The 24,547-nt window shown below is 47.9% G+C and overlaps 1 protein-coding gene and 1 long non-coding RNA gene across 2 annotated transcripts; one reads left to right on the top strand and one right to left on the bottom strand.

Moving 5' to 3' along the window:
• Positions 1-123: 123 nt before the first annotated feature.
• Positions 124-2,849, bottom strand: LIPT2 (lipoyl(octanoyl) transferase 2). The gene is made up of 2 exons (XM_072993412.2): positions 2,298-2,849; positions 124-855 (listed from the first exon to the last, which is right to left on the bottom strand). The coding sequence occupies exons 1-2, from the start codon at positions 2,800-2,802 to the stop codon at positions 641-643; spliced, it is 720 nt and encodes a 239-aa protein (XP_072849513.2). The 5' UTR covers positions 2,803-2,849; the 3' UTR covers positions 124-640.
• An 8,465-nt stretch (positions 2,850-11,314) lies between these two features.
• Positions 11,315-22,158, top strand: LOC140705381 (uncharacterized). The gene is made up of 3 exons (XR_012084761.2): positions 11,315-12,169; positions 20,317-20,431; positions 21,964-22,158. It is a non-coding gene; the product is annotated as an uncharacterized LOC140705381 (long non-coding RNA).
• The last annotated feature ends 2,389 nt before the right edge of the window (positions 22,159-24,547 follow it).

Raw genomic sequence — 24,547 nt, 5'->3', positions numbered from 1 at the left:
CTGCAAACATTTACGGATTTTCAGGGTTATTAACCATTGTTTCCCTGCAGAAGAACGGCATACTTGCTTTGTTGTTTACGATGAAAAGCAGTATTCTGAACAGTTTTCACAAGCTACTGAATACTGTAATGGAGATTATCTTTTATTCTTTTGAAGCATGAATAAGAAGGCCATCTTCCCATCTGCAAAATGTTTGTCTTTTCTTCATCTTTACTATCTCTCTTTTTCTTTTTTTACAGGCAATTGAAAAAAAGGATACACCAGGAATATAGCATACATATAAAGGCACATGAACTCATTTTAGGGACACGAACAGAAATAGATACTCCAGCTCTACAATCTACATCGCAAACGTTAACAAGCGTTGTCATCCAGTTTAACTATCAAGACATTCCTGAGAAATATCATTTTATTAGAGGCACTGAAAATGCTCTGCGAGAGAAGCTTAGCAAATCTCTCCTGAAAAGCTTTTTGTTGGGTAAACAGCGTGGATGATAACAATTACACATACGTCCGAGAGTGTATGTGTCAAGTTTCACTATCTTCACTTAGGAAATGCATTCTATGCTCATGAGAACACCTCAAAATGAGTGCCAGTCCACCGTTCCGGTGACGAATGGTTCCCTCTCGATCTCGGAGTTTATTCAATTAAAGTGCAATTAAACACCTCCTGAAACGAGGCCAGGAAAGGCTCCGTTGCTTCTTCCACCGAGACGTGCCTTTGCAGTTCCTTGCTCAAAGACGTCACTTCCTTTCCTTCCAGGCCACAAGGAACGATGTGGTCAAACCACGTCAGATCCGTGCAGCAGTTCAGGGCCAAGCCGTGGGACGTGATGTGCCTCCCGCAGTGGACGCCTAGAAAGCAGAAGACGAAAGAGGCCTGTCCACGCGGCTGGAAAAACGGTGGACCTTTTTAGCCTTCCGGTCAACCCAACCAAAAAGCCGGAAGAACGTTGCAACACGTGGCCCACATTTTGCTGCCACGTGTGGAGGAGGGTCTACAAGCCTGCCTCATAGCCCGTTTTCATTAGAACACCACAAACCAGCAGTTGAGAGCATCGCCCTTCCTGTAAATGCTTTCCGGGCCTTTCTGGAGAGTTCACAAGACTTGAGTCAACAGAAGTTGCAAAATCATGTCTGTTGGACGATGCTTCATGTTACCCTGGGCCGCTTTGTGACTTCCTTATTTCTTTTAATTTTTCTAATGCAACTCCCCAAAACCCCCCCTAAGCAGAGCTTCTTAACGGCCAGATTCCCCTGCTGGCTTGGACTGCAATACCCAGAATCCCCCAGCCACGATCTCCAGAGTCCATGTGCCCCTCCTGGCTTTTCTCTTTTGCCGGAGGCCCCCATACCCCATCTATGCCGGTTGGGAGTCCCGTCCCCCCCCCAAGCTGTCTTCCCAGTCTTGCCTGGCCTTAATGCTTCCCCGGGACCTTCCTGCTCTCCCGCCCTTCTCTTTCAATCACAATCACCTGCAGGAGCCCCACCCCCCAATTCCCTGCTGGGGGATGCTGGGCATTATAGTCCATGCATGCTGGGGGTTCGGGGGCATTGTAATCCCCCAGGCATGCTTTCTCCTGTGACCTGCTATTAATACTTGTCCAGAGGCTGCCTTCCTTCCTGCCTTTCTCTTTCTTCACAACCCTCTTCCCCTGCTGGGGGAGGGGATGCTGGGTGCCGGTGGATGCTAAGCTTTGCAGTCCCCCCTCCTGTTGGGGGGTGGATGCTGGGCTTTGCAGTCCCCCTCCCTCTCCTGGGGGTAGTGGATGCTGAGCTTTGCAGTCCCCCCTCTGCTCCCTGGTGGTGGTGGATGCTGAGCTTTGCCGTCTCCCCTCCCTTCCTCCCCCTTGGGGTGGTGGATGCTGGGCTTTGCAGTCCCCCTCCCTCCCCTCCCCCGGGGGTGGCGGATGCTGGGCTTTGCAGTCCTCCTTCCCCTCCCCCGGAGATGGTGGATGCTGGGCTTTGCAGTCCCCCTCCCCCCCTCCCCCTGGGGTGGTGGATGCTGGGCTTTGCAGTCCTCCTTCCCCTCCCCCGGAGATGGTGGATGCTGGGCTTTGTAGTCCCCCTTCCTTCCCTGGGGTGGTGGATGCTGAGCTTTGCAGTCCCCTCCCTCCCCCTGGGAATAGTTGATGCTGGGCTTTGCGGTTCCCCCCTCCCCCGGAGGTGGTGGATACTGGGCTTTGCCGTCCCCCCTCCCTCCCTCCCCTCCCCCTGGTGGTGGCGGATGCTGGGCTTTGCAGTCCGTCCCCCGCCCCCCTCCCTTCCTTCCTTCCCTCCCTCCTTGCCGGGCTCACCGATGGCGCAGACCTTGGCCGGGCCGAGCCAGACGCCCGTGCAGGGCGGCGGGAGGGCGCGGGCGTGGGCGAGGCCGAGGCGGCGGAGGGCGGCCACGGCCAGGCGCTCCAGGGCGGCCACGTAGGCGCGCAGCGAGAGGCCCAGGCGCCGCAGGTCCAGCACCGGGTAGGCCACCAGCTGCCCGGGCCCGTGGAAGGTGGCCAGCCCGCCCCGCCGCGCCCGCGCCCAGCCCGCCCCCAGCGCCCGCACCCGCCGCTCCGTCGCCGCCTCCGCCTCCCCGGCGCCCAGGCCCCGCAGCCCCACCGTGTAGACCGGCCCCGAGGGCTCCCACACCAGCAGCCGCCCCGCCGGGGCCGGACGAGGCGGACCCTCCTCCGCCTGCTGCTGTTGCAAACGCTGCCGCTCCAGCAGCCGCGCCACGCTCCGCTCCTGCGCCGCCAGCGACTCCGCGTAGGACGCGCGCCCCAGGCGCACCACTCGCACCCGCAGCCCCGCCGGACCCATCGTCCCCCCCCCCAGGCCCCGGGAAGACGCCCGGACGAGGAGGGGAGGGGAGGGCGCCCCCTGCCGGCGGACAGAGGGCTTTCCCCCCGCCCGGAGCGCGTGCAGAGCGCCCGCCTGCCCCCCAAAAAAGGCAGGACCCCCCCCTTCTGCCTGCCTTCCTTTCCAAGACCTTGCCTTGAAAGGCCCCGTGCGGGACGGGTGCAAATATTCATACATTTAATAAATTAATTAATTAAATTAAATTAAGCAGAGGGGATATTGAAAAACGGCCCCTAAAAGCGACCACACGTCAGAACTGACCCGATGGCAACACCCTGATCTAGATATACAGTCGTCCGGTTATTGCTTCCTGCAGGTCCCCAGGCAAGAGGGCTTTCCAATAATATTTTTTTTCCCCTGCCAGGATTCAAGATTCTCATGCAGGAACTTTTTTTTGTTTGTTTTTCAGGGCAAGAGGTTTACCTCCGGCCAACCTTCAGGAAACAAGAGGGAATAAGGAGCAGCCTTTGCAAAGACCGGCTGGAATCCTGTTGCGGGGTTCTGCCTGCAGAAGTGCTGGTGGTGTCATCGGCCACGGACATGATTCTTTCAGTTAAACGTGTCCAAACCACCCCCACCCCCAATAATAATAAATATATTTCAAGGTTTCCCCTGGTCAAAAAGGATTTCTAGGGAATATGCTCAGAGGGGATGGAAAACTTTAAATGAAAGAAGAACGGCAACATCATAAGCCTTTTCTGGCTATCCCTACTATCAAGTTTTCTTTCGTTGAATTTTATTTTATTTTATTTTTTTAAATCACTCCGCTTTTCTCCTTGCAAAAAGACTCGAGGCAGCTTACAAACAATGAAAGGCCGTATTAAAAGTTGAAAACAATGAGTACGCAACGGTGGCTAGCATCGTGAAAAGATCTTTAAAACGACAAACGGCGAATAAGGAGGCATCTGACAACATTAACAGACAATTTTAAGATCGGAAAGTATACAAAAATTTTCAAAGCGTCACTCTTGACGGTTTTGGTCATAATGAGGTCTAGAAAGAGGGGAAGGTGAATCTAGTAACCGAGATTTCCAAGTACAATAATCTCAACTTTGCTTATCTTTGGACACCTTTGCTTTATGGCAGCGTTTTCCGTCATTGCAAAACATTATAAAGTCTTTAAAGAGTGTGCCTTTGAACAAGTTAAAGTTTTTTTTAAAAAAAATGATGACGTTAACCAAATCACGGTTATGCAGAAATCAAAACACCACGTGGGGGAATTGCAAATTTGAGCTGCTTCCGGGCTGGAACCCCGTTTGGTTTGTGCGTCTGAGAAAAAAAATTAGGATGTGAGGTCCGATAAAAATCAGCAGGATCCCACGGGGAGTCTGTGCCAGGGACGCTGGCAAGTGTTTGAGTCTGTGTCCCGAGTGCGAATCCCCCCATTGCCTGTTAATGATGTCCCCCCACACCACTGGGGGTTTCAGAAGGTAGACCAAAGGATCGCTGACTTTCTGCCACTGTGGACGTGTCCGGTACCATCTGCGTTGTATGGGCGCGAACCACAACACAAACCAGGACGTTCGTCAAAAATCCTTGGTTCTTTGGTTCAGGCCAGTTCGTGTTCGCCCAAACTGAAGAACCTGAACTTTCCGGAACCAACACATTTTTTCCTGTGATTTAACGAACTTCTTGGTTCGTTTCCCCCACACACACACCTCCACAGCCTGTCCCCTTCCCACATCCCCCCCTTTTTAAAGAAAGCCACTGGGCTGTCTTTGAACAAAAAGTCTTTATTATTTTTAGAAGCAGCTTGGCAGCTCCCTGCCGGCTGCCCTTCCCCGCGTGCCCACCTCTCAGCTGATGGTCGGGCGCATGCCCAGAGGGGGCAAGGCCTGGCTTCCAGAAGGGAAACCGGGCTTCTGTTTCCAAAGATGGCCGTGGCAGGACAAGATACGAGGGTCACGGGGCCAGTGGAAAGGGCGTGGAAGAGGGACTTTTTTTTTAAAGGCAGCCAAATGGCTGTCTAAAAGAGAGGAAGGGGCAACGAACAGCCCAACTGATTTGTGGTTCATCAGGGAAAAAGTTGGAAATTTGTGGACTACCACTAACCGCGACGAACCACTGTTTCCCTGGTTTGTGCCCATCTCTAAGGTGCACCAGAAACACAAAATGAGCATGGCTAAGCCTGATGTGCCAGTAACCTCATGTGGGCTGCGTGAAAGCCTATACAGTGAAACCTTGACTTACGAACGTCCCTACCTACGAACATTTTGACTTACGAACCACTCCGCTCGCACAATTTTGCTTCGACTTGTGAACGGAGCTTCAACTTACGAATGGGAAAAACATGTTCTTTTTAAAAGGTTTCTCCTGCCCTTTTTTAAAGCTAAAGGGTACTTGGTTTTGTTTAAAAGGTGCTTGGGTTAAAAGGTGTTCTGTTTACAAGGTGTTCTCTCCCCCCTCCCTCCTTTCCTGCCCTTTTTTTTAACCTAAGTTCATTTTAGGTCAAAAGAAGAAAAATTCTCACCCTAGTGGTAGAGTACGGATTAACTGGCTTTGCATTAGTTCCTTACTTCTACTTGCGAACGGCGCCTCTAGATAAGAACAAAAAACAGCTGTAATGGATTAAATGGTTTTCAATGCATTCCTATGGGAAATTTAGCTTCAATTTACGAACGTTTCGACTTACGAACACCATTCCAATACGGATTAAGTTTGTAAATCGAGGTTCCACTGTTCTTGTGCCAGGACCAGACTCTGAAGCATTAATGTGGAGATGTTTCTCACTACATGTGCCATGTTTTTACCTGGGCAAGACCAACATGCTAAAGCCCTAAACTATGTTTCAGAGGCCTCTTAGCACTCCCCCGAACATGTTTTTCTTATTTAGAGCCCTCTCATCATCTTACCTAGTGTAGTGTAGTGGATAAACTGACAGACTAGGACTCTGGAGACCAGGGTTCGAATCCCTGCTCCGCCATGGAAGTTCACTGGGGCTGTGGAACTAATAAAATCATGCCTTAAATATCTCACGTGGAAAATCCTATCAGGGTCCCTATAAATCAGTTCTGACTTGATGGCACATAAGTAATTAATGTAATCTTAAAGCCCTAAATCCAGGGGTAGGCAACTGGGAGGCCCTCCAAACGTTTCCAGCCTAAAACTCCCCTCCACTCTTGCCAGCACAGCTTGTGGCAAAGGACGATGGGAACGGCAGTCCAGGAACAGCTGTTGCCCACCACCACTGCTCAGATCTGGCACTGAAATTGACCACGAAGGAAAATGAGGAAGAAAGAGCAGGAAACTTCACCATGAAGCCTTGGTGAAATGAGGAGGAAAGGCGTAAGGGTTAAAAAAAGGTGTTTGCGCATTTCCGCTTCGTTTCCTCACGGCTGGCGCAGGGGAATTCCACTTAGATTTCCACGCTCTGTTCAGGAGTGGGATTTCAGACATCTGAAACAGCTCTTATCTGCAGGAGCCCTCAAAGTACTAGAAGTGTTCAAACAGGGCATGCCCTAGAAATTGCATGTGGGGAAGAGGTCTTAAAGGCCCCAATCCCCTGCATTTAGCATCAGCAACATTAAGGGTGTCCCTGTGTCCACCACTGTCTACGTGTGGAGTGGGTGCACCCTGAGCCGAAAGCTATTTCCTGTCGGGCATCACAACAAATATAAAAGATGGCAAGCAAATATAAACCTTTTATTATTATTTTTCTCACTCATTAAACGTGATGGAAAGACCGTATCAAAGACTGTGAAGTGTGTTTTATGACAAGCGTCTTTGAAGACAGGGTCAACAGACACCGTGTACCAAGGGCCGATCTCGTGGCTTGCAACCAGGACTGGAACACCGTGATCTCTAGATGTATTTATTCTTGCCACTTTACGAAGATAAGAAGAATGCTGTCGGATCGGACTGCCTAACATTTGCTAGATCAGACCATCCGGTCCACCATATTGTTTCCCACCCACCCACCCACTGTGGCCCACCAGATAAGCTTTTCCAGCTTCTGAACATTTCTTTGGACCAGGGGAAAAACAAAACAAAACCCAATTTGTTAAAGCGGGGAAGATGGAATGGCTGGCAGAACTGCAGGAATGGACTGCCCCATGTCCTTTTGATGGGTAGCGCCAGGAGGCTTCTCCTGGTGCCCGCGCTGACTCCTATCTCTTGGGGACTCTATAGTGCAACCAAGAGCTGGAAGATGGCGATTAGAGTCTGATAGAACAGCCCGCTGGTTCCCAACCTTGACCCCCCAGAAGTTCTTGGACTACGACTCCCAGAAACCCTGGCCAGCACAGCTAGTGGTGAAGGCTTCTGGGAGTTTTAGTCCGAGAACAGAGGCCAGGGACCACAGCCGGTGCCCATCCCAAACTGCTGTGGCAGACAGCTGTATATATGGAATCACCTATCAGTGTATTTTCCTCCCAGCAACACTGCATAAGCTGCTCCTTACATGATGTGCAAAACCTCCTGTGATGATTTAAGGGGTAGGGATCCACTGATGTAAGAAGGGGGTTCCTGTAACAGTCAGTCTAATATAGACTTGGGGGAGGGGTACCGGACACTGCCGGGAGACCTGCAGAGCACGGAGAAAGTTACTTCTGGATGACAGCTCCCAGAATCCACTAGCTGACATGGATGGGGATTCTGGGAGTTGTGGTTTAAAAAAATTGTTGTTGTTTAATCGTTTAGTCGTGTCCGACTCTTCATTACCCCATGGACCAGAGCACGCCAGGCCCTCCTATCTTCCACGGCCTCCCCAAGTTGGGTCAAATTCATGTTGGTCCCTTCGATGACCCTGTCCAACCATCTCGTCCTCTGTCGTCCCCTTCTCCTCTTGCCGTCACACTTTCCCAACATCAGGTGCTTTTCCAGGGAGTCTTCTCACGAGATGGCCAAAGTATTGGAACCTCAGCTTCAGGATCTGTCCTTCCAGTGAGCACTCAGGGTTGATTTCCTTCAGAATGGATCGGTTTGTTCTCCTTGCATTGCAGGGGACTCTCAAGAGCCTCCTCCAGCACCACAATTCAAAAGTATCCATTGTTCGACGGTCAGCTTTCTTTATGGTCCAGCTCTCACTTCCATACATCGCTACTGGAAAAACCATAGCTTTGACTATGCAGACCTTAGTCGGCAAGGCGATGTCTCTGCTTTTTAAGATGCTGTCGAGGTTTGTCATCGCTTTCCTCCCCAGAAGCAGGTGTCTTTTAATTTCGTGGCTGCTGTCTCCATCTGCAGTGATCGTGGAGCCCAAGAAAGTAAAATCTGTCACTTCTATTTCCCAGCAGGTGATGGGACCAGTGGCCATGATCTTAGTTTTTTTGAGTTTCAGACCGTTTTTTGCACTCTCCTCTTTCGCCCTCATTACAAGGTTCCTTAATTCCTCCTCACTTTCTGCCATCAGAGTGGTATCATCTGCATATCGGAGGTTGTTGATATTTCTTCCGGCAATCTTAATTCCGGCTTGGGTTTCTTCCAGTCCAGCCTTCCGCATGATGTATTCTGCATATAAGTTAAATAAGCTGGGGGACAATATACAGCCTTGCCGTACTCCTTTCCCAATTTTGAACCACTCAGTTGTTCCATGACCAGTTCTAACTGTTGCTTCCTGTCCCACATATAGGTTTCTCAGGAGATGGATAAGGTGGTCAGGCACCCCCATTCCTTTAAGGAATTGCCATAGTTTGCTGTGGTCCACACAGTCAAAGGCTGTTTCCTTCTTTCTGAAGAAAGTGTCAAAGCTGTCAAGGCCAAGGCCAATTTTTTTCCCCTTCTTGGCTTGTTCGACAAGGGCCGGAAAAAAAGGGGGCAGTAAAGTCAGACCAGACTGCGTTCAGACATGGGAAGCAAAGGGTCAAGGTCAACTCACTGTCTGCATCCTGTTGGTCAAGCAGAGAAGGGAACCTAGAGAATACATTTCCAGCACTTTAAGCCAGGAAAGGGGAGCTATTTGCTCCTTCTATGGGGTGGAAGGGCCAGAAGAGAGACCCCAGGGAGCCCTCCTTCAACAGTTTGCACCCAAAGAGGCAAAAATAATAATAAATCCCAAGAAAGATCATTATTCTCTGAATTATACAAAAGTGGCTGTGTATTTGTGCAAAACGGCTCATCAGAGCAGGTCCCTCTTCCAGCTAAGCAAGAAGGAAACTTGCAGAGTTTTGGGTTTTTGGTTAAAAGCGACAGAAGCCATGGGTATTCACCTTGGTCTGCTTAAAGAAGTAGACCAGGAAAGTTACTTTTTCAGCTTAGTTAGGCATCCTTCAGTCTTGAGAGACGATGGTCACGTGCTCTGTATGGAGGACTTGGAACAGCGTCTGGTGTGGCTGAGAAGGCCAATTCAAGAGTGACCATCCCTTCCACACTGAAGACAAACACCATCTGCCCCCTGTCCGGCTCCCTGATTTTGCTGATTTTGGGACTGCCTCTTCACCTCGGCCTGCTGGACAAGGGTCTCTTCAAATTGGGAGAGGCTGTGATGCACCCCCTGCCTCCAGGCTGAACGCTCAGATGTCAAGGTTTCCCATCTGTTGAGAAAATCCATTCCTAAGGCCTTCAGATCCCACTTGCAGATCTCCTTGCATCGCAGCTGTGGTCTCCCTCTGGGCCGATTTCTCTGCACTAATTCTCCATCCAGGAGAGCCTTTGAAATCCGACCATCAGCCATTCTCACGACATGACCAAGCCAACGTAGACGGCGCTGTTTCAATAATGTAGACATGCTAAAAATTCCAGCTCGATCTAGGGCTACTCTATTTGGAACTTTGTTCTGCCAGGTGATACCAAAAATGCATCAGAGGCAACGCATATGGAAGGTGTCCAGCTTCCTCTCCTGTCATGCACAAAGGGTCCAGGACTCACTTTAGCTATGATACCTACAATCCTCTAGCTCATGTCTACTCTGCTGGAGAAGACTCCAATCAATGTCTCCTGTAACCCGTGCACTGAAGACACCACCCGAGCCGGCTGTGGCAGGAAAGAGGGACATACACTTGACCTCACCTGCACTCCTGCCATCTTCCCACAAAAACCCCTTCTCACCAAGGGTGTGCGCATGTGTGTGTGGGGGGGATTTCCGGCCTTGCTTTCTTTTCCCACTCCCGGCTGAAGAGGAGTCGGACGCAAACGGAAATTTCTTTATTGTTTCCTGTCCTCTCAGCACCCTCTCAGGAATGTGATTCTGGGTCCGCAAACTACGCACACAGACCACGGACCCTCCCGGTGAGGAAGCTGGAGACCTGCCAGTCCATGTCAGGAAGCGAAGGGCTTTGACCCAGGTGAATCTTCAAAGCCACTTAGAAGACCAGCGGATACCCTCTCACTATCTCCATGGAGCAGAGGACGATCTTTGAGGGCCGGAGACCAATTCCTGCTGGCCTTCCTCATGCTGACACGGCGGAACAGACCCATTTCTTAAAGCAGACAGAGAAAACACCAATGAGGCCCGCTGCCTTTAAAAAAAACATGGCATTCAGCCCAACGTGGGGGGAAAGTAGCCTCAAGCTGAAAGAACACGTCACAGAGACCTGCTACCCAACGGCTACACCTCTGCCGTGAAACTCAAAGTGCCAGCTTGCCAAGTGAATCGATTTTCTCAGTCTTGCTCAGCTTCCTTTTCTTTGTTCATGCCAGAAGCATCACAGGGCCATTAACTGTAAAAAGCTTGTTGTTTGCAGAAGCTTTGCTAGGTGGATCATGTCAGGCTGTTTCCGAGTTCACTTCTTCATAGGGTCACTCTCGGTGGCATGGAATGGGACAGGGGCACCCTGCAGGGAGTAACTCTGGGCTGAAAAGCTCCGAGCCTGCAAGGGACTTTTAGACTTTTGGCTCAACAATCTCTGACTGTCCCTAGATGTCGAGCTGGATAGACGCATTGGCAAAGCAGCTCCCTTGTTCTCTAGACTCACAAAGAGAGTAGGGCTCAATAAGAAGCTGAAGGCATACATCAAAATCCAGGTCTATAGAGCCTGTGTCCTGAGCACACTCCTGTCCTGCAGTGAGTCCTGGACCCTTTGTGCACGACAGGAGAGGAAGCTGAACACCTTCCATATGCGTTGTCTCCGACGGATTTTTGGGATCACCTGGCAGGACAAAGTTCCAAACAGAGCAGTCCTAGAACGAGCCGGAATTTTCAGCATGTACACATTACTGAAACAGGGCCGTCTACGTTGGCTTGGGCACGTCGTGAGAATGGCTGATGGTCGGATTCCAAAAGATCTCCTGGATGGAGAATGAGTGCAGGGAAATTGCCCCAGAGGGAGACCACAGCTGCGATACAAGGAGATCTGCAAGCGAGATCTGAAGGCCTTAGGAATAGACTTCAACAGATGGGAAACCCTGACATCTGAGCGTTCAGCCTGGAGGCAGGCATTGCATCACGGCCTCTCCCAATTTGAAGAGACCTTTGCCCAGCAGGCTGAGGTGAAGAGGAAGTCACAAAAGCAGCAAAACCAGGGAGCTGGACAGGGGACAGATTGGATTTGTCTTGTGGAAGAGACTGTCACTCTCGAATCGGCCTCCTCAGCCACACTAGACGCTGTTCCACGTCCTCCATACAGAGCACGTGACCATCGGCTCTTGAGACCGAAGGATGCCTATACAGTACTGAGAAATTAAGGTTATGATGTTAACTGCACAGAACTGCACATTTAACTCAACTCACAGAAAGGCCAACTCTGCTCTTGGAAACATTTGGTTTGTGGACCCAAACCAACTGGCTGACTGGGAGATTCTGGGAATTGGGGGAGAGACCCACTGGCCATCCTGGGCGGAAGATTTGTGTACCTGCAGCCAAACCACTGCCTCCCTTCCAATCCCTCACAATATCTGTTCAATACAAATTCCAGATTCATTTCAATAGAAACTCCATGTGGATCAGCAGAAGCAAAAAACCAGAGTCTTGTGACGCATATTCGAGGCAAATGCATTTCTCGTGGCACAAATTGTCTGTGCCTGGAGCACATCTGCATCGCTGGAAATCTCTCTGTCTAGAAATACGATAATTGAAGTCCTCACCTATTTCATTAGGCAAGACTCCTCCCAAACAAGTGATCCATTCAGTGGCCTCCTTGGAACAGGCATGCTAGACCTGGCACGTGAGCAAATTCCTCGTGGCCGTGCGCACCCTCGTCCTCCCCCCAAATTAAGCCATCTTCCTGCCCCCTAACCCTGCCCATGGAAAACCCATTTGCTGTAAAGTTGGAAACCAAACATCCAGCAGATACTCTTGAATGGTGGGTCTTCTCCAGTGAATCTTCCAGGTGCTTTGTGAAGGAACCGTCCGACTTGAAGGTCACCGTGAGAAAGGTCTCTGCGGAGATGGCCACCTTGGTCAACCTGAAGGTCTTATTCCTGACCGTGTGCCTGCTCCTGGCTACAGCTATCTGTAAGTATGAAGGGACATCCATGACCCCAATGACGCCTCCATACAGCTGTTTTTGACTTTCATTTGTAACTACCTCTTCCATTACCTTTACTGTAACTTTGCAATTGCTGGTCCCGTTGCTTGTTGGCCCAAAGTAACTAGTTCTACATCATGATGTTTTCTGAAATCGTTTATTTTCAAATGCTGCCCTAAGGACTCAGCATGTTTAATATGGCATTAAATTTTGGGGCATGGTAGCCCACTTTATATTGATCACTGTTATTTATCTCCTTTCTCAAGGAATTTCAGGGAGGCCTATGTCGTTTCTACCCCTTCCAATGTTATCCCCGTAACAATCTTGTGAAATATAGTTGTTGTTGTTAAGTCCCATCAAGTCACCTCTGCTTTATGGTGATCCTATGAGTGAGTAAATGCTAAATGTCCTGTTCTCAACAGGCCTACTCAGCTGTTGCAAACTCAAGCCTGTGGCTTCCCTTATGGAGTCGGACCATCACACATTTGGTCTTCCTCTTTTCCTGCTGCCTTTTAACTTTTCCTAGCATTATCGTCTTTTCCAGTGATTCTTGCTGTGACAAACCCAGACCTACTGGGATATGTCACACAGTTACACTAAGCTGCCACCAACCATTCCCTATAATAAGTCACACAGACCAGGGATGGATTTTTAAACAACAAAAGAATAAGGTTTATTTTAAATACAAACAGGGTAAATAAAACAATCAGGTGAATAAAATAAAGTAACGTGGCTTATTCTCACACACACAAGCATACAGTTTGGTTCACCTAGAACCTTTAACTTAAAGCACAGACCCTGAACCCATCAGTTCTGGCTAACCCACAGACCCCTGAACCTTTCAGGCTGGTACTCTGACACACAGTAGTACCCTGTCAGACACCCAGACTCCCACAACAGCTTCTTCTTCCCCAGCTGCTGCTTCGTCCCAACCCAGTGTCTCACAGTCTGTCTCAGCATCTCTCTTCACCACACAGGCATCACATATTTATACAGTACAGCCCCTCCTCCTGATGTCCCGCCTTCCACTCCCCATAGGATGGAACTTTCCCTCCAAACCCATGACAGACAGGTAACATCAGTGCTGTTATGTAACACCTCCCCTCTTTAAAAGTTGTTTTGTAGGGGGAAAGCTAAAAGTGCTTTTCACCAAAAAAACAACCTGCATAAAATACACAACAACATTTATACATACCATATAATACTTACATATACTTACACTCCAAGTTAACCATAGCAAATATGCATTTAAACATTTTACCATATACAGTACATCAATTTACCTTTATTAATACCAACCAAATTCAAAACCAGGTACATTTTAACTTTTTGTTTTCATTATATACATATAGTCCATGTTCTTTCGCCGTCTTCAGTCTTCAGGTCTTCTTGATAAGGCGTCAGCAACACAGTTCACTGACCCTCTGACCACCTTCACTTCAAAGTCATAGTCCTGTAAGTTCAAAGCCCACCTCATAAGTTTGCTATTGTGGGTTTTCATTGTCTTTAACCATTGCAATGGTGAATGGTCAGTACACAGAATAAAATGTCTTCCCCAGATGTAAGGCTTGGCCTTCTGGATCGCGTAGACTATGGCCAAACACTCCTTCTCCACGGTTGCCAAATGTCTCTCACCTTTTTGAAGTTTCCTACTCAGGTAGGACACTGGATGTTGGTCACCATTCTCATCCTCCTGGCACAGAACTGCTCCTACCCCGCTGTTAGACGCGTCGGTGTAGATGATAAACTCCCGGTCGAAGTCTGGAGCACGCAGGACAGGATAGTTGATTAACGCCTCCTTCAACCTCTGGAACGCCGCCTCACAGTCGCTGGTCCACGGGATGCGGTCATCAGCCGTCTTCCTCGTCAGATCGGTCAGCGGAGCCGCAATCTCGCTAAACCTCGGGATGAACTTTCTGTAGTAGCCCACCAACCCAAGAAATGATTTGACTTTTTTCTTGGTGTTGGGTCTAGGCCAATCACGAACAGCTTCTATTTTGGCCTCCAGGGGTTTTATCATTCCTCCCCCCACCATGTGACCCAAGTATTTTATTTCTGGGCTACCCAGCTGACACTTGCTGGCCTTTACTGTTAGCCCTGCTGCACTTAACCTCTGCAGCACTAACTCCAGGTGTATCAGGTGATCTTCCCAGGTATTACTGAAGATCCCTATGTCGTCAATGTAGGCCACTGTAAAGTCACTGAGCCCTGCCAAGGTCTGGTCCATCAGCCTTTGGAATGTGGCTGGTGCATTTCTGAGACCAAAGCTCAGGACTCGAAACTCATAGAGACCAAAAGGGCTGCAAAAGGCAGTCTTTTCTTGATCCCTGGGATCAATTCTTAATTGCCAATATCCCTTTACCAGGTCCAATGATGAGATGAACCGACAACCCCCTATGGTTTCAATCAGGTTGTCTAGCCTGGGCATTGGGTAGGCATCAGGAGTGGTTACACGGTTTAATTTCCTGTAATCAACACAAAACCTAATGCTCCCATCAGGCTTGTCCACAAGGACTATCGGAGAGGACCAAGGACTAGAAGAGGGGACGATTATGTTCTCCCTCAGCATCTCGTCCAGCTCCTTCCGCACCTTGTCCCTATAGGGTCCCGTTACTCGGTATGGGGATACTGCCTGCGGGGGTGCATCCCCTGTGTGGATCCGATGCATCACTCCCTTCACTATCCCCGGCTTGTTGGAAAACACCTGTTGATATTTGCTAAGCAGCATTTTTAGTTCTTGCTGCTGGTCTTGGGTGAGTGCAGGACTGATCTTTACCTCCTCTGAGTTATATTTTACTTCCCCTCTACCCTCCCAGAAGGGTAATTCAGCTTCCTCACTCTCAGCTGCTTTTATCGCGAATAAAACCCTCTGTTCCCCTCTGTAGTAGGGTTTTAGGGCATTCACATGAACCACCCTCCTTGCTTGGTTCTCCTCCTGCTCTATTAGGTAGTTCAGGTCTGACATCTTGGAAATGACCCTATATGGTCCTGCCCATTTGAGCTGCAGTTTATTCTCTCTGCAGGGCCTAAGCCAGAGCACTTCCTCCCCTGGGTCAAAGTGCCTCTCTCTAGCTTTGCGGTCATACCATGTTTTCTGTTTGACCTTCTGCGCTTGCAGGTTTTCTGCTGCCAGCTCTAGATTTCGCTTTAGGTCATTCATCAAGGTGTCTATGTAAGTCACAACGTCTTGTGGGTCATCCTGGGTGATCTGCTCCCAATTTTGTTTGATCAAATCAAGGGGCCCTTTCACCCGTCTCCCAAATAGAAGTTCAAATGGACTAAACCCGGTACTGGCTTGTGGCACTGATCGATAAGCAAACAAAAGGGATTGCAGCTTCTGGTCCCAATTGTTTGGATTCTCTGCCAAGTAAGCCCTAATCATGCGCATTAGAGTCCCATTGAACTTCTCAGTTAACCCATTGCTTTCAGGATGATAAGCAGTGGTTTCCTTGTGCTTAATTCCACAGATTTGCCATAAGCGTTTCATGAGCTTTGACGTGAACGATGTGCCCAAATCTGTGATTATCTCTGAGGCAAATCCCATCCTGGACATGTACCCCACCAAAGCATCGGCCACTGTGTTAGTTTCGATGTTTGTCAAGGGTATGGCTTCAGGATACCTTGTGGCATGGTCCACAATTGTTAGAATGAACCTATTCCCCCTCTTTGTGGCCTTGGGCAAAGGTCCCACAATATCCACCCCTATGCATTTGAACGGAGTGTCAACCACAGGCAAAGGGCACAACTTTGCTTTGGTCCTGTCGCGGTTATTCCCCTGCCTTTGACACACATCACATTGTTTACAGAACTCCCTGATCTGCTTCCCTATGTCAGGCCAGTAGAAATTCTGTGTGATTCTCTGCTGTGTTTTGTTCACTCCTAAGTGTGCAGCAAACATGTCAGAGTGACCTCTCTGTAAGATCATGGGGCGATACTTTTCAGGTACCACCAGCTGACTTCTGATCCCATCTCCCCCTTTTGAGATATTTCTCAGGGTTTCTCTATATAAAATCCCCTTTTTCTCCAGAAATCTCACTGGGGTTTCAGGTGTTAGTTGCGCGTCAGTCACCTGTTCAAAACACTTTTGGAGAGTGGCGTCTGCCTTCTGCTCCTGTCCAAATCTGCTGTCTGTGGTTAAGGTTTCCACCACAGCTTCTGAACTCCCCTCTGCCTCCGTCTCTGGCTCATCATTACCCCCCTGAACTGTCCCTGTGGTGGCTTGTGAGCGTGTAATCACTAGCACCCGTTTCACATGTTCAGCCAGGTCATTTCCCACGAGCACGGCTGCTGGCAGAGTCGATGAAATCGCTATCCGCCAATCTCCCCTCCAGCCTTGAAAGTTGACAGGTACCTCTGCTACTGGCAGAGAGATTACCTGCCCCTCAATACCTGCTACCTTTATGCTCTCATTTGGGATTATAAACTCCCGGGGAATAATATCTGGATGGCACAGGGTTACCTGGGAACAAGTGTCCCGCAGCCCCCTATACTGACGGTCAAGTATTCCTACGTCCACTCCTGCTGTCTCAAACAACGGAGAATCTGTTTTTATCAGCAAGCAGCGCTTTACCTCCACAAGAGGACCATTTTCCTCAGCCTGCTCAGCATAGGTAGCTGTTCCAGACTGAGTAGCCATGGCAACAGGCTCCCTCTGTGACACTGAGCCTTGCTCTTTCTGGACACAGAACACAGCTTTTGGCTTGGTCCCACTAGAATCCTGAGGCACCATTCCTTTTAGCTGCTTTAATATCTCACACTCTGAGATTAGATGACCCTTTCCCTGACAGAAATAGCATTTTCTGGTGTATTTTGATTCTCTCTCATCTTGTTTCGGTTTTCCCTCCAAATTCTGAGGGCTTGGTTTCATGCCTGAGGGCTTCCCTTCACCATGGGCCCCTCCCCCTTGCTGGCTTTTCCCTGGTCCCTGAGAGTACTTGCTGTAGGTTTCTTTGGGTTTACCTACAGATTTCCCCTCACCCAAGGGCTTTCTTATTTGGGAGATAAAATCCGCGATCTCTGCGGCTGCTGCCACAGATTTCGGTTTCCTTTCCCTCACCTGGAATTTCAATTCCCCATGCAGGACTGAATAGAACTGTTCCAGGGCTATCAAGTCTTTAAGCTGTTCATAGGTCTCTGTTCCCTCCTGCGACAGCCATTTCTCAAGCAGCCTCACCAATTGGGCCCCCACTTGGGTAAAAGTCTGTTCTGGCTTCTTGGTGAGGGACCTGAACCTTTGTCTCAGCTGCTCTGCATTTATCCCATGTCTTGCAAACACCAGTTTTTTAAACTCTGCGAAATCTTTCATCCGTTCCTCAGGCATCTCGGCATAAACCTCAGCCAGGCTACCACTGATTAAAGATCGCATGATGGTCATCTTCTCAGTTTCCCTCACTGAGAAGTCCACAAACGCTCTTTCCACTAAGGAAAAGAACACCTCAGGACAATCTCCCTTGTGGTACACAGGGAATTTCTTCAGGTCAGCCTTAGACAGTTGGCCTCCCTCAGAATCCCTATTATTATTATTGTTCTGGTTCATCATTTCCAGTTTTCTTAATTCAAACGCCATTCTTTCTTTTTCCAGAGCAATTCTCTCTCTCTCCCTCTCCATTTCCATTCTTTCTCTCTCTCTCTCTAATTCAAATTGCCGCTGTTTCTCTCTTTCCCTTTCCTCCATTTCCCTCACCCTCAGTTCATGCTGTTGGGCTATGAGTATTTTTCTGAGTTCTGGGTCTTGCTCTCCTGTGCTGTCACCTTGCACTGAGCCAAATTCATCCTCAGAACCTTGGTCAATCTGGGGGTCTTTCACTTCACTCATGTCTGCTATCTTGCTTCGAGTCAAGGGCATAATCCCCCCTCAGAACAGGCTGCTTTAAAAAGTCAAGCCTCAAAATAAAACGACCACTTTTTTCCTTTTTGCCTCAGAACCAGCTCTCCTAGAGATTGCTGCTGTTCTTCAGCACTAAATTTGCAACAGTATCGAGTCAGAGCCTACCCCCCTCTGCTGGGCCTCTCAGCTGGCAAGCTAGCTTGCTGTTGCTACGCAGTTTTGCCCCAGCTTTTTCCCGCCAAAACTAGGCTGCCTCAGAGCACCTTAATCTAAGTCTCCCCAGTTGGCACGTTCTTCTACTAGCGCACCTCCCCGTGAGGTACACCTAGAAGATTACCTACGCGCCTCAGACTGACCCTGACTAGACCCCCCTTGCTCTGGGCACACTTGCCAAGGCTTTGCTGGACCACTGGACAACTGGACCAGTCGTATCCCACCGCTGGACACCAATCAATGTGACAAACCCAGACCTACTGGGATATGTCACACAGTTACACTAAGCTGCCACCAACCATTCCCTATAATAAGTCACACAGACCAGGGATGGATTTTTAAACAACAAAAGAATAAGGTTTATTTTAAATACAAACAGGGTAAATAAAACAATCAGGTGAATAAAATAAAGTAACGTGGCTTATTCTCACACACACAAGCATACAGTTTGGTTCACCTAGAACCTTTAACTTAAAGCACAGACCCTGAACCCATCAGTTCTGGCTAACCCACAGACCCCTGAACCTTTCAGGCTGGTACTCTGACACACAGTAGTACCCTGTCAGACACCCAGACTCCCACAACAGCTTCTTCTTCCCCAGCTGCTGCTTCGTCCCAACCCAGTGTCTCACAGTCTGTCTCAGCATCTCTCTTCACCACACAGGCATCACATATTTATACAGTACAGCCCCTCCTCCTGATGTCCCGCCTTCCACTCCCCATAGGATGGAACTTTCCCTCCAAACCCATGACAGACAGGTAACATCAGTGCTGTTATGTAACACTTGCCTTCTCTCGATGTGCCCAAAATATAACAGCATTGTTTTGATGATTTTTTAAATTTTTATTTATTATTATTTGCTTCCAGAGAGTATTCAGGCTTGATTTGCGTTAGGATCCGCTTGCTCCTCTTTCTGGCAGTCCATGGTATCCACAAAGCTCTTCCCCCCAAAAAAATCGTATTTCAAACTAATTTTCCCCCATCCGTTTTCTTAACTGCTCACTTGCACGTAATATCATCAGGACTGCAATATTATGGATTTTTTCCTAGTTCTTTCATGGCTGGTCTTCTGATTTCTTGGCAGCTGTCGCCATTTGGATCGATGACTGAAACAGGGCGAGTCTGAAATACAGTGATTATCTGTGAGATCACCCACCCAGTGGGCTTTTCATAGTGGTGTAGTGGTGACCGGGTTTTCAGGGTTGGTCCTCCAGGACTTTCAAGAAGCACGGACTGTTGACATCCACTGCCACTGCTCCTTCCAGGATCTCTTTTTGACCTATCATCCTCACAGTAGCTAGAAGAGAAACAGATGTTGTCCTGCATTGGTCTGTTTTTGCTATCTATCTCTGATGCAAAGCAAAATATTTTCAGGTGATATTCTCGAAGGCTTTGACGGCCGGGATCTGATGGTGGTTGTGGGTTTTTTTCGGGCTCTTAGGCCGTGTTCTGAAGGTTGTTCTTCCTAACGTTTTGCCAGTCTCTGTGGCCGTGGGCATCTTCAGAGGACTGGAGTCGGAACTCTGTCTGTACTGTGGTGAACAACCACAGCCAGAGAGCCCGAAAAACCCACAACCACACCATTTTCAGGTGATTTGATCTTCCCTAAGCACTAAGGTCCAACTCTAGGTTTCACCCTGGATTAACTATAGCATAATAATAATAATAATAATAATAATAATAATAATAATAATAATAATAATAATAATAATAATAATAATAATAATAATAATAATAATAATAATATTGATGATGATGATGATGATGATGATGATGATGATGATGATGATGATGATGATGATGATGCACCATCAATTCAGTTCTTACTTAGGGTGACCCTTTTCAGGTGTTTCCAGGTAGAGAAAATTCAGAAGTGGTTTTTAATTGCCTTCCTCTGAAGGTACCCCTTGAGTTGTACAGCTTGCCCAAGGCCACCCAGGCTGGCTCTTCTCCGAGGAGGCCCCGTGGAGAATCGAACTGCCAACCTCTGGCTCCAGAGCCAGCGACTGAAACCACCGAGCTCTCCAGCCAGCATAACAGAAGAGACAGGTTTCGGTGACAATGGTATGTTTTGCCTCTTTGTGTTTCAACAGGCTTCAGCAACTGTGATGGAGGATGGGATTGTGCAAACCACAGAGGCTTCTGCCGAGACTCGTGTTTCCCCCAGGAGAAAAATCTGGGACCCGAGGACTGTTCTGCAGGCTTGACGTACGTCTCCTGGTCCTTGTTTGGTGCCAGCGTCCCCCACGCCCTGCCTTTTCCCTTGATGAGAAACGATGGTGGGAAAGAGCTTGGAATATGAAAACCCTCTTTCGCCCATCTGCCCCTTGCTTCTCTTGCAGCACAGCATTCCTTAGCTAAACGGGAAAGGAACGGGGGTTTCATTTCATGATAAAGGTACATTATTCTCTCAGTCTAATGCAAAGTGGATAGAAACAGAATTGTACGTCAGCTCCCCCTGATCCGGTGTCTCCACCATCATCCCCATCCAGCATGGCTCTTGTGAGCCTACCTAGCACATCGGGAAGATGTCAAGTTAAGAAAAGGCAAAATAACATGGTTTATTTTGTTGTGTCTTTTCTTTTAACATAAAAAAAACCCAGTCCCATTCTTCAATGCTACCAATTCTTGCCTTTTTTAAATTCAGCAGGAAAGGTAATTATGTCTGATGAGATGTAAGGTATGATGGTTTAAAGAAGCCTGCTGTTATTTTTTGATAATAAACAGAGTAGGCCTTTGGTCTAGATGGGCAGGATAAATAAATAAATAAATAAATAAATAAATAAATAAAATAAAATAAAATCAAATCAAATCAAATCAAATCAAATCAAATCAAATCAAATCAAATCAAATCAAATCAAATCAAATCAAATCAAATCAAATCAAATCAAATCAAATCAAATAATGCCTCAACGGTCACCCTCTGGGAAATCTAGAATTAGACTCCAAAAAAGCACAACTCTGCACCCCTCTAGAAAATACAGTAAACATTTCTAACTCTGTATCTTTACATCTCAGGTAGCATAGGGACATTCCATTAAGATTGTAGAGAATTCAGCCATTCAGAATTACACAAATGCAAGAGCAGAGTGATACCTTTATTGAACCACTAAAAAAAAGAAAAAGAAATCACAAGCTTTTGTGAGTAAATATCCCACTTCCTCTGGCTGTTCACCATAGCACAGAAAAAATTATAGATATTGTAGGTCAGAGTCCCAAAAATTCATGGCAGAAGTCCATGCTGAGTCTGCCTGCATGCAGTGGGTTATTCAGATTGGTGTCTTTCTTTGCATTGATGCTCAAGAGCTACACACACTGGGAAGTCTTGGGAGACCTAGATTCAGCAAACAGAGTAGTCTTCCTCCTGCTCTTTCTCCCTTCCTTTCTCTCTTCAGAAAGCTCCCTTTTAACTTCCTCTGGTGTCTTTTGTTCAGGCATCAAGCCCTTTTCAGGTGTGAATTCAGGAAGTTGGGATGGAGATCCTTTGAACTGCTCAGGTGTCCTTTGCAGACAGTTTACTTCCCAGATCTTAATTTGGCTTGATTTAACATCTCACAAAGACTGCAAGCCAGGGATTTCGTTTGATCCTTTGAAGTCAGCTTCCCCTTACTTTCTCATGGAACCCTCATAGTTGATTCAAGTCACAATCATTCATACAAGAAACCAACATCAGATCAAGGGGTTTCGCTGTCTCGTGACACTGATGTATCTGTCAATGTTTGGTGTTTTCCCCCTCATAGGTGCTGTGTATCGGGAAGACTGGCATAGCCGTGTTAGTGACTCAACTGGAAACAGAACTTCTTGATCCAGAGGAATTTCCTCCCCAAAAATGAGATGAAACAAATCTGTGTGAAGGTGGACTTTGTTGTGAATGAAACCGCAGCTTTGTCATTACATCAAATTGCCTGCTGATAATAAAAATATCTTCCTCTGGTCTTCCCTTCCATGAACGTAACTCATTTGTTTTAATGTACCTACACTACAGGGTGCTAGGAATCTGATACTCTTTCAACGGGTGTCGCTCCTTCCTCAGGGATCATGGGATCTATAGTTGGGCAAAGTCCTTGAAGCTCAGGCTCCAATACGTGGGCCATCTCACGAGAAGAGAAGACTCCCTGGAAAATACCCTGATGTTGGGAAAGTGTGAAGGCAAGAGGAGAAAAGGGGACGACAGAGGACGAGATGGTTGGACAGTGTCATCGAAGCAACCAACAAGAATTTGACCCAACTCTGGAGGAGGCCGTGGAAGACCGGAGGGCCTGGCGTGCTCTGGTCCATGGGGTCACGAAGAGTTGGACACAACTTAAATGACTAAACAACAACAAAAGTCCTTCATCTTTGGCACTAGATAGCTGTGCCACACCATGACACAACATTATTCAAGCCAATTCCACGAGCCTGGGGGGCAAACAGGCAGGCGGGGGGGGCAAGAGATGGTGGTTCTCCCTCCCATTGATGACCTCAGTCCAACGCAACAGACAAATGAAAATAATGAGCACCTATTCTTTCTCTGCCTTGAATCCTGTAGAGCAGCTTATGAGTCAGAAGGAAGCGAGGAAGGATCCAATTCTTCCCCGAACAAGCCCCTCTCAAGTGCATCGATTCTCTGTCACAACATGGCTTAGATCCAGCTGGTTTAAAGTTGTGGTTTTAGACTAGGATTCAAGGAACCAGTATCCTTGCGAATGTGAGACAAACCAGCCATTTGCTATGCTGGCGGGGCAAAAAAAGGGGAGTCCGGGCTGTTTCAGGAGGCTGCCCAGTTTGATTTCCACAGCGGTTCCTCGCAACGTTGTTTTGCATCTGAGCCCTTGCTGTCCTGTGTCTCTTTATGACTCCTGTCACAAGAGGTCTATGCTATAATCAAGAGCAGAACTTGAAAATTTAAATTTTTGGATTGCAACTCTTGGAATCCCCGGGCTGAAGGATTCTCGGAGCTGCAGCTCAAATATAAGATGCTGAAACTCTGATTGAGAGTATAAATGGGACCCGCGTATCACCTTAAGAATACGAATATGGTATACTCCTATTGAAAGTCTCATCCAGTCAACCATGTCTTTTTCTTAGATACACCATTCCTTTCCCCTACCCCTTTTCAGTGGGAGCAAAATGTGTGAGGAAACTGAGTGTGGCTTCATATTAAAATTAAACCTCCTCTGATTGCACAGTTGCGAAAATGGTTTGGGCAGGAACCTACAAAGCAAATTGGGCTACAAGCCTCCCTCAGTAGACCATCTCTCATTTATTAGTTTACCTCAACTGGCACTTATTGTCTCAGTACGTGCCAGTTCACCCAGAGACTCTGGTAATGAGAAAGAATAGAAATATTTCATTTTACTTACAGGTCTTCATAGAGAAAACAAATGTTTCATTTTACTTACAGTTCTTCATAGATAAAAACAGACCACCTCTTATTTATTAGTTTACCTCAACTGGCACTAGAGAAAGAATAGAAACGTTTAATTTTACTTACAGTTCTTCATGGATAAAAACAAACTACATATTGTATAAAAATGCTAACTTGTGACACTCCTGAGCTTAACTGGTTAACTAGCTTAATTGCTGAATAACTGGACTGGTTACATAGCTGACAGCACACTTCACTCTGTCTACTTTTGACAGAACCCATTGCTATCACTGGCAGACTTTAACTGAACCCCGACTGGAAAAAAGTTGGGGGAAAGAATCCGAGATAATGAGGGAATAATTGACATTCACGACATTCACTGGACTTCCCTCTCAGCCAAAACTTCTCAAATACATCCTATGCAGGTTGCACAATGTACAACCTTTTCTACTTCCACTGCCGTACAACTCATCAGACTCTAGAACCATTGAACACAGTCAGTATTCTCCAGGATGTTTTAATGGGTTTCTTTCCCCCCCCATAAGGAAAACACCTTTCTTTCCCACCCCACTGATTCATGTTGTCCTTCTGCAACCCCTGGGTCCTTCCCAAACGTGCTGATAGATTGCACCTTGGTCCAATTTGGTCTGTACGGGGATCCTGATTTGTTCCGGAGATGTGCCGGTTGTTGGAATACCAACTCCCAGGACCCTCCCGGGGCCACAGTGCTGGAATTCTGGCCGTCGGGGGGGTCCAAGAACACAATAATCTCACACCTCTTTTGTGAAACCAGTACAGTACTTGTAAGGCAGGAAGGCTTGGGATGCATAACTAGGGAGAACAGGTTGGCGGGGGATTTTCCTCTTCCTCCCATAACACTTGGATAGAAGGGGGCACACGGGGAAACGGGTCAGTGAGAGACTCAGAGAAAGAGAGAGAGAAGGGATTTGAGGCTATAGGGTGGGGGGGGGTTGTCA

This window comes from Pogona vitticeps, chromosome 3 (assembly GCF_051106095.1).
Source record: "Pogona vitticeps strain Pit_001003342236 chromosome 3, PviZW2.1, whole genome shotgun sequence".
NCBI classification, from domain to species: domain Eukaryota; kingdom Metazoa; phylum Chordata; class Lepidosauria; order Squamata; family Agamidae; genus Pogona; species Pogona vitticeps.
The sequence above is the reverse complement of the archived record's forward strand: the minus strand, read 5'-3'. Positions and strand labels throughout refer to the sequence as shown.

Excerpts from the sequence above, each read along its gene's own strand:
- LIPT2 (XM_072993412.2), bottom strand. The coding sequence starts at position 2,802 with ATGGGTCCGGCGGGGCTGCGGGTGCGAGTGGTGCGCCTGGGGCGCGCG. Across the intron at positions 856-2,297 it reads GGCCAAGGTCTGCGCCATCG|GCGTCCACTGCGGGAGGCAC; the intron begins GTGAGCCCGGCA and ends TCTGCTTTCTAG.